At 35.3% G+C, this 10,153-nt stretch overlaps 1 protein-coding gene across 2 annotated transcripts; it reads left to right on the top strand.

Moving 5' to 3' along the window:
- Window positions 1–375: 375 nt before the first annotated feature.
- LOC112468823 (CLIP domain-containing serine protease 2-like) lies at window positions 376–5,059 on the top strand. 2 transcript variants are annotated; one of them, XM_025038184.1, is made up of 5 exons: window positions 376–755; window positions 1,170–1,321; window positions 2,849–3,125; window positions 3,733–4,013; window positions 4,397–5,059. In XM_025038184.1, the coding sequence occupies exons 1-5, from the start codon at window positions 680–682 to the stop codon at window positions 4,748–4,750; spliced, it is 1,140 nt and encodes a 379-aa protein (XP_024893952.1). In that variant the 5' UTR covers window positions 376–679; the 3' UTR covers window positions 4,751–5,059. The 2 variants fall into 2 exon arrangements, with proteins under 2 accessions (XP_024893952.1, XP_024893951.1); XM_025038183.1 differs by having other exon boundaries at window positions 1,170–1,336.
- Window positions 5,060–10,153: the final 5,094 nt, after the last annotated feature.

Raw genomic sequence — 10,153 nt, 5'->3', positions numbered from 1 at the left:
ACAGAATAATATAATGTACAACGTACAAAATAAAAATTAATTCTCTAGATAAAAATTATAAAAATCTTTCAAAACTGCAGGTCGATTCTAAATTTATCGAAAGCGTGAATTCAAAAGAAAAATTTACTCTATACAGACATATAACATTATTTCTGTGAACCGGATGTACGTAAACAGCATCAATATCAACATTCCTGGAACTATTAATTTGCATCATAACGAATTATTCTCAACGATAAAAATTCGCGCATTTCCGCAAGGCACGAATCGCCAGATTCAGCTTTAATTGGCCGTTACGAATCACGGCAACCGATGGATCATAATCGACGATCGTCCCCACCAAACTGACAGATTTAATAGGTCCAGCAAGTGGTGAAGGAGCTTAGTCGATTGGCGACTCACAAGCAGCCGATTAGTACTGGTTTTGGTCTGACCCGTGATACACCTCGGATTGAGTGCGGACTTGTCACGAGAAACCGACGCGAATAGCGAGTGGGATTTATCGCATTGCTCAACAAAGGGCGAGCTCTCTGACCGAAGCGCGCTAATCGGTAAGAACCATCGGAGCAAAATAGGAAAATCCCCGGCTTGCACTGATCCGTGATAGAGAGAAGAGAGAAGAGGGATCGAAAGAAGAATAGCCAGAAAGTAATTTCGAGATTGATTGGCGAAGAGTTGTATGCTGATACCACAAATAAACATGATGTTCATCGGGACGCTCGTCCTTTTCCTCGCTCTATCAACAATCGATGCACGTGAGTGGTTCATTAGACGTCAATTCTAACGTCAGTTCTTCGTTGCATGAGCATTTTCATTTGAAAAATACGTCAGTTCTAACAGCAAATTCTTGCTTGATCAAATTTTTTAAAAATTCATGTTCTTATTTTAAATCGTAAGAATTACATTTGACACAATTAATTGACATATTAAAAATTTAATGCATCCAAGACTTTTATCATATATTTGTATTTACATCGCGATGCTTTTCCAGATGAATGTTCCATTTGAGATAATTTAAATTATTTCTACATATGTACGTTTGAAAATTGGTCATGCGATCCATTCTAAAAGATTCATTTTAAACTTCGATAAAATGTGAATTTTGTCCTTAGAAAATTGTTACTTAAAAATATTGATTGAGTAAATTAAACAATGATTTACTGTTACAGAGATAAGGTGCTCGAATGGAAGTGCTGATTGCATTAACATTCGCAATTGTCCAGAGATTATAACAATTCTGAGAGGTCCAAGACCACTTTCGGCAGAGGCGTTGCGAACTCTTAGAAACTCACAATGTGGCTTTGAGGGCATTTACCCAAAGGTTTGTTGCAACCAGGTAATTGAACTTGATCTAGACGCATTAATTTATTGATAAAAACATTAACTTAGAACTAACTATAATTTATTGAAAGCAAATAAAGTAATAAAGTAAATTTAATTAACGTGTAATCCACAATTTCTAATTCAAGAAAAAGAATTTAATTTAATTTTACTTAAGGGGATGCTGGAGTGACGGCCGAACTTCCTCGATGTCGATAATGTCAACATTTCTAATTTTGTTTTTCCTGTATCTGTCTTTGTCTAACGAAATCACATCTGTCCTTGTTCGATTGCTGCACCATCTCTCGCTACACGCAATACTACTCATCATATCAACCTGCATGTGCTTTTGCATATATAAAAGTTGAGCAATGCATATAACTTTTTTTTCTAGACTTTTATCTTAGTTCTAATTTCACGATATTGTTGTTCTTAAATGTTTTCCTTAAGGGTGCTGTAATCTCATTATATACATAAACTGCAGTATTTTTGTATTAAGCAAATATTGTCGTCAGTGACAGCTCCTATATGCCGAAATTTTTATTTTTTTTTGTTTTTGATGTAAACTCTACTGCAACACCCTCCGTTTTTGTGCGTACTTTAATTGTAAAAAAGTTTTTTTAATTCCGTAAAGCCAATTCAAAATTATGTGTGTTCAAAAAAATGTCGGTAATTACTAATTACTGCCACTACAGCATCCCCTTAAAGCTAATTTAATTAAAAAGTAAACAGAATAAACTAGAAAGCAAAAAGAGATTCTAATTAAGAACTATAATGCTTAAAAAAACACACTTCTTTTGCAACTAAATTATTGTAGCAAATTTGTATTAATGATTTTATTCTTCTATTTGTTTCCGATTCATTGCTAGTTTCGTAAATAAATTTTTGAAATGTCAGAAGATTATTTATTGATTTATTGATTGATTGGTTCTCATCAAGGACATCGAGATTAATGCGTTTCGGATGACTTTTTATCATTTCCACGTGATATATCACATTATACATATACATATCGCATTATGTCGTCATTCGTGTACGTTATAAGGATGCGTCGTCGCTGCGAACCGTTTAATCGTCTTCTGAAATAATACTGAAACAGATATCTGTGACCTCGAGTTTCCGTTTTATCCCGATCTCGTTGTATTAGCAGGACATCGAGTTATAGAGCTTTATTATTCGTTGAAATTTGTTTGTAAAATTTTTTATTATACCGCGCGTAACGACAAAATCAGAGATTTTCCTGCAATCAAAAGCTGTCTTATTTTAATCTTAAGGATATATATTTTCAGAACAAAGTAATGAAAATATTTCTACGCACAATTCTCCCATTTTTAAGGATTTTTAATATTACTTTGTGGACGCGCGTTTGTAATAATTGGACAATTATGCGTAGGGTGCATGTTTGTAAAACACTTATAAATTGTTTGTATAATTGTAAGATAGTTGAATTTTCGCTTCTTCGTAAAAATTAAATTTAAGTGTTGCTTTTCCATTTTTTCTCATATTAAATATTACTTTTTGGCAATAGGCAACAACAACGACGACGACAGCCCCAGACACTGATCCAAGTCCACCAGATGTAACAAATCACCCGAAACTACGTCTATTGAATCATGTAGCGTGCGGGCCTATCAACCAGCAGAAGGTGGTCGGCGGCAGCAAAACTGGAATTTTCCAGTATCCATGGATGGCGTTAATCGAATACGACACCGGAAGACCGAATCCGGAATTTCTTTGCGGCGGCACGATCATCTCCTCGCGTTATATCCTCACCGCTGCTCATTGCGTCATGTCACTTCCAGCGGGTAAGGAAAACTTATATAGCCGTAAACATAACAAAAATTGGTTTAAATATAAAAAAGAAATCAAGGATATAAAAAAAATAAAGTTTGAAAGATATTTGGGTAAATGTTTACAATTAGGGCCTGACCTCCGATGACCTTGACCTTGACATATGTTGTCAAGGTCGCCCTTCTGTACTCCTTAACCTATGTAGATTAGTGACGCGCTTTAAACAGTTAAATATTTGTAAAGCGCGTCATCTAAACTACGTATTTTCCAAACTTTTTTTGTTAATAACTTTTTAACGAATAACGAGCGACGGCTAAAACCTTCTGAAGGTCACTCGGAATCATGACCTTGACAACATATATCAAGGTCATTGAAATCGGTGAGGTCGCCAAATTTTTTTTTGTTAATAACTTTTTAATAAAAAGCGACCCCCGACTAAAACCTTCTGAAGGTCACTCAGGAGGGTGACCTTGACAACATATGTCAAAGTCAAGGTCATCGGAGGTCAGGCCCTAATTGTAAACATTTACCGACATTTGAAATATTTGTTTTTAAGGGAGGTTTATTAATTGTTTCTTGTAATTGGTATAAATTCGTGTAATCCGTATCGTTATTCTCCAGGTCGCAGATTAATAGGCGTCAGAATAGGAGATCACGATATAAGCAAGGAACGTGATTGCGAGAGAGATAACAATGGGCAAGAGGTTTTTTGTGCCGAGCAGTCGGAGCAGTATCAGAATTTCGGCGTGGATAGCGTCCACTTCCATCCGGATTACACGAGAACGAACCTGCACAATGACATCGCGCTTATCAGATTGAACGATTCCGTAAACTTCACGCCTAGGAATGCCAAGCCCATTTGTCTGCCCTTTGGTACTGCGGCGATACTAAATAATAAAAAGGTGAGAGAATAATTAATATACATTCTTTCCACTTAATTCTTCCAGTCAGGAAGTAATAACGGAAGAAGTAGACGAGCAGATTTGCGAGAATTACATTTATTTTATATTTTAAAGTATTCAAATCTACTACTACTAATTTGACAATAACTAGACAAAGCAATATTTAAATAACATTTCTCATATATATATATTCCCTCTCTTTCTCTCTCTTAAATTAGAATATTTTGCAACCATGTCTCTTCGATTCTATAATCCATCAAAGTTTTCCAAGAAACATTCTTTAGTTGTTCCTAAAGAATTTTGTTTTGATATTTAAAGATTTATCTCTCGATTTTATAAAGATTGATTCACTTCTATTTCAAAATTTTTCTTCTGATGGACAGGCTGTAGTGACCGGCTGGGGCGTGACGGAATTGGGTCTGCGCAGTCAGGACCTCCTGCAGGCGAAGTTGCCGCTGATGAACAATGACCAGTGTAAAGAAATATACAAACGGACCACACAGATTTGGTACAAGCAGTTGTGTGCCGGCGGCCAAATGAACGTGGACTCCTGCTTCGGCGACAGCGGTGGACCTCTTCAAGCGGGTGGTATATACAACGGCAGGTCAGTTCGCATCATCCAACACGGCGTAGTCAGCTTCGGACTGGACAGACAGTGCGGCACCGAGGGCTTCCCCGGAGTCTACACCAAAGTCGCTTACTACATGGACTGGATCCTTAACACGATGACAGATTAAAGTGCGACTGAAACGTTGCGGAACGCAAGTTTTTCACAATACTTCTAATCTACGTGTTTGAGATATACTGATGCAAACGCGGTAATCGATCGCGAGATGAGAATGAGAACATAAATTTCACGAGGCATTCGAGAGACAAATAAAATTGAAATTCGAAATATTGGCAGAACAAGTAAAATTGCAGCGGCAGAAAATGATTATATTTGCAATTTTTGTGGAAATAGGTGATTTAGGCGTCTAGAAAAGTGGGTCCATAAGTGAATACCGTTGGTGCGTGTTATTAATAAAATAATTATTGTTGACTTTAAAGTTATTCTTTTATTAGAATAAAGTACCTTACTGCCGGTACAACTTTATTCCATTAGACGGAGATCTTTCGGAATTGTAACGTAAGTTAAATTTGATTATGCTATTTTATTGCATGTGTAATAAGCATATAACGGCTGCATTCGGAGAGCGTGCTATTAGCGCTATTGTATCATTCTATCTTTATCGCTCATTAAATGTAAAACAAGGATAGAATAAGCAAATAGCGCTAATAGCGCGCTCCCCGAATGCAGCCAACATCTTCAATGAAAAGAAAAAAAATAAAAGAGAGAGAGAGAGAGAGAGAGAGAGAGAGAAACGGACGTTTTCTGCTTGCTAATGGATATTTGTGCTAAACCAATGCGTGATTATAATTTATAACATATCATGTTAACATATCATGTTGTTTTTACTCATTATAATATATCGATGATATACGATTTTTTTATAAAAAAAAGATGTTTGTTCCCTAAGAACTCTACAAGACGTATTTGTGTCGTTCGCGATAACACTGGACTTCCCGGAATATATCGCAATCGCTTTAATTTCGTATAATTCTTCGATTAACTCAGAACTCAGAACCGTTCTTTCTCGACAAGTGTCAACATATCAGAAATTTAGCTACACTTATACCCTTATAAATAATTTTATATATGAAAGTATGAAAGATATAAAATGCAGTTTAACATATAAATAATGATTATAAAAGTTGAATAGATAAAAAACTTCCTCCTCAGATATTTTCAAACTGCGTCTTGGTTAGCTAATCAAAGCTTAGCTAATTGTCGTAATATCTAATCATAATTAGTCAAACGTAGGAACCTGACATTCAAAATAATTTCGCAATAATTAGAATTATCGGTTCAATTCATTCTTTGGCAGTGACGTTATCACTGCGAGATCATTCGTCGCTTATACTGAACAATTCCTCGTTACGATCCTCAATCAGTTCCGCCGTCTCGTTGATTGACACCTTCAGCGGCCCGCGATCAACTTTCCTCTTCAACGTCGAAGCCTCCGACTTGGCCGTGGATTTATCGGAGGAATCACCCGACGACTTCGACGATGATTGGCTTGAAATCAGAGTACCGAAAGAACTGGTTAATGATCCGGAATTCGGTCTAGAGTTGCTGGCAAAGCTCAGATACGAATCCAAGCTACTTGACATGGACCTTTTCGATTGCTGCTTTTTCTTCTTTTTCTTTTTTTTCTTCTTTCGGGCATAAGCGCTCTTCGGAGAAGCATTCTGTTGCGCCTTCATGCACGAGCGATTGAAAGCTCTGCAAAGTTTATATGTATAAAGCGTAGTTTACACGATACTTTCTTAGATTAGAACATATTCTAAAAATTTAAAATATCTTAATTTTATCCACTTTATATGTTAATGCGTAAAATGCACAAATAAAATATTAAAATACGTTTACTTCCCAGACAGCATGTATATCCAAAATTGGGACATATGACGTCTTAAAGACATCTTTGAGACATCTTTTAGACGTCTTATGAAATGACGACAAAAATACATCTTAATAACGTCTTATGTCTCGATTTTAGACACGGTGCTATCTGAATTGTCACAGAGAAGACAATCATTAATAAATATATTTAATTAATTCTTCCTTGGAAAAATTATCTAATATCCTGTACTTATCTTGTGTTTGGAACAAGCTCGCGCACGAGCCTGGCCTCGTGATCTAGATGAAAAAGGAACAAATATAACGAATCTGTGTATGGAGAGAGAAATTGTGTACCGTGATTTATTTATCGAAAGAAACTTATAAATGGCAGAAATATTCAATGAATACCAACATTTCTTGCAAGGGTAAGGAAAACTGCCACAAAACCTTACCAGTATTCTTACAACAGAATAGTTAAACGCAGTTTGAATTAAGTGTAATACATATATGACATATAAACTTTCCTTTTTTGGTTACAAGAAATTTAGTTGTATCAAAAACAATGTCAATAATAAATCAATTAATCGGAACGGATCTCTTTCTTGATATTGTAAAAGTCTCTATCTTACAATAATTATTTAGAAGAAAATGTATCTTGTATGGTAATGCGACACTTATGTGAAAGTGAGACGTATCTTGAATTATCTGATCTTATTGTAATAAAGTATAATCAAGCATCAACAGTTTTAAATTCTATCAAGAAAAGAAAATCGTTTCAATTTGAATACACAATACATAATATATATGAAGAAATATACAGCAAAAAATAGTTTAAAGCAAATAAAGCAATAAAATGCATGGAATCAGCGTGTCAATTTAACTGCTCGTAAATGGTTATGTTTCGAAAAATAATGTTCTTTAATCTGCGTGGATTGAGTCCACTAATAACGAGCAAGACAATGAAAGAAAATTAGAACTTGTAAGCTCAAAGAATCTTAATTGGGGATACTGGAGCCGTAGCCGAACTCGATCGGCGTCGGTAAAGAAGACCGGCGAACTATATCTGTCCTTGTATAGACAAAGATATAGACAAGGATAGCACGCTACATTGCACGCACACATACGCACGATGCACGTCGACATTATACTTTTATATTACGCTTCCAAATCTTGATTTGGAGGGTTTATCGATGTTTTTCTTGTTGTGCAATTCGGGGGAACTTGTTTTCGCGTTCGTACCAATGGTATATCTCTTATATGAAATACATCTTGTGACGAGCTGACAGCTTGCCGCAACTCGAGACGCCATATTGGGATAAAAGTAGGATAAGGAAATCTGTACTTCCGTAATTTTTTCTTGTTTTCTATATAAAATCAGAGTTCCCCCGCATCATTAATGTATGTACTGCAATTCTGGAGAAGGATTTTTAATTCTGTCAAATTAATACGACGCTACGTGCCGACAAAAAATGCCGGTAAAACAGACGGCTCCAGCATCCCCTTAACGTTGTTATTACTGATTCATGAGAGCGACGCATATACGCATGTATGTTAGTGTTATCTGAATTCAAATGATATAATAGTTTCGTTTTGATCAAACTTTCTTAAACGCACGCAAGTTGAAGAATTATTTACATTTTGTTATCTATAAAAAGAATTGATTGCAATCGACAAACTGAATAATGTATATAAAAGTTGAATAAGCTCATTTATTAATTGACTCGAAATAAATTGTGCACAACTCTACGATTCACTTGCTCTCGATCGTGATTTCAGCAAGTTGAATTTTGTAACCGTTAGAGAAATAAAGATCCATTGCGGATCCATAATGAACGTTAGATGAATGAAAGTCTAACGTCCGTCCTAATGTAACGTTAGATGAAAGTCTAACGTCCGTACTCGTGAATGTGAAAAAAACGGTTACCTTGTAATAGCAGATCTCATCAGACAATACAGAATAGTAATTATAAATGGTCTCACAAACCATGCCACAATTAGATTTCTCCACAGTTCATAAGTGGCTTCTTGTATTAAACCTGAAAAGGCTTTCTCTGATGTTTCCAAAATGGCTGCTTTCCTCGTGTCTGGAAGCGTCGCCGGAACATTCCAACAGTGTCTGTGAAGTTGGCATATCATTTTCCAGCAGATCAAAAATAAAAGGCAGTTTTTGTCGCATGCAGTCGAGTTCTATAGTTCCTGATATTTTTTAGTAATAGTTCTGGTGATTTTATCCAAAAAACAGTCGATCGAAAAAATGATCTGCTAACTTCCCGTAGCAGATCATTTTCTAGCAAATCAAAAATAAAAAAGAGTTCTTGTCGCATGCAGTCGAGTTCTATAGTTCTTGATACTTTTTAATAATAGTTCTGTTGATTTTGCCAAAAAAGTCCATTGAAAAAATTATCTGCTAATTTTCCGAAATCTCGGAGTTCCGGTTTATTTAAAATATTTTTTGAATAGTTCTGAGCATACTGAAGCATTTTCTAAAGAGTTCCTGACATTAGCAATGTTGTACCATTGTTTAAAAAATTAATACCGCCCAAAAACCGAGTACTTAGAGAGAATAGTGTGATATGTTGTACGAAATATCGCAGTTCCGGTTTATCTAAAATATTTTTCAAATAGTTCTGAACATACTAAAGCATTTTCTAAAAAGTTCCGACCCTGGCAATGTCGTATGATTGTTTTCAAGCGGTATTAATTTTTTAAACAATCATACGACATTGCCAGGGTCGGGAACTTTTTATAAAATGCTTTAGTATGTTCAGAACTATTCGAGAAATATTTTAGATAAACCGAAACTGCGACATTTCGTACAGCATATCACCCTATTCTCTCTAAATACTCGGTTTTCGAGCGGTATTAATTTTTTAAACAATCATATGACATTGCCAGGGTCGGGAACTCTTTAGAAAATGCTTTAGTATGTTTAGAACATTCGAGAAATATTTTAGATAAACCGGAACTGCGACATTTTGTACAGCATATCACCCTATTCTCTCTAAATACTCGGTTTCCGAGCGGTATTAATTTTTTAAACAATCATACGACATTGCCAGGGTTGGGAACTCTTTAGAAAATGCTTTAGTATGTTTAGAACTATTCGAGAAATATTTTAGATAAACCGGAACTGCGACATTTTGTACAGCATATCACCCTATTCTCTCTAAATACTCGGTTTTCGAGCGGTATTACATTTTTTAAACAATTATACAACATTGCCAGAGTCAGGAACTCTTTAGAAAATGCTTTAGTATGTTCAGAACTATTCGAGAAATATTTTAGATAAACCGAAACTGCGACATTTCGTACAGCATATCACCCTATTCTCTCTAAATACTCGGTTTTCGAGCGGTATTAATTTTTTAAACAATGGTACAACATTGCTAATGTCAGGAACTCTTTAGAAAATGCTTCAGTATGCTCAGAACTATTAAAAAAATATTTTAAATAAACCGGAACTCCGAGATTTTGGAAAATTAGCAGATAATTTTTTCAATGGACTTTTTTGGCAAAATCAATAGAACTCTTATTAAAAAGTATCAAGAACTATAGAACTCGACTGCATGCGACAAGAACTCTTTTATTTTAGATTTGCTAGAAAATGATCTGCAACGGGAAGTTATAATGTCCTCATATTCTAAAATACACCTACGTTTTATTTTTATTAACAATCCATACTAAACTGTGTCATTTTATA

This window comes from Temnothorax curvispinosus, unplaced genomic scaffold (genome assembly GCF_003070985.1).
Source record: "Temnothorax curvispinosus isolate PA1 unplaced genomic scaffold, ASM307098v1 QBEX01002126.1, whole genome shotgun sequence".
NCBI classification, from domain to species: domain Eukaryota; kingdom Metazoa; phylum Arthropoda; class Insecta; order Hymenoptera; family Formicidae; genus Temnothorax; species Temnothorax curvispinosus.
Note: the sequence above shows the minus strand (reverse complement) of the source record. Positions and strands in the feature narration are given on the sequence as shown.

Bases quoted from the DNA above. Each gene is read 5' to 3' on its own strand.
- LOC112468823 (XM_025038183.1), top strand. From the start codon at position 680: ATGCTGATACCACAAATAAACATGATGTTCATCGGGACGCTCGTCCTT. The intron at 3,126-3,732 runs GTAAGGAAAACT...GTTATTCTCCAG, and splicing joins CGTCATGTCACTTCCAGCGG to GTCGCAGATTAATAGGCGTC. The intron at 4,014-4,396 runs GTGAGAGAATAA...TCTGATGGACAG, and splicing joins CGATACTAAATAATAAAAAG to GCTGTAGTGACCGGCTGGGG.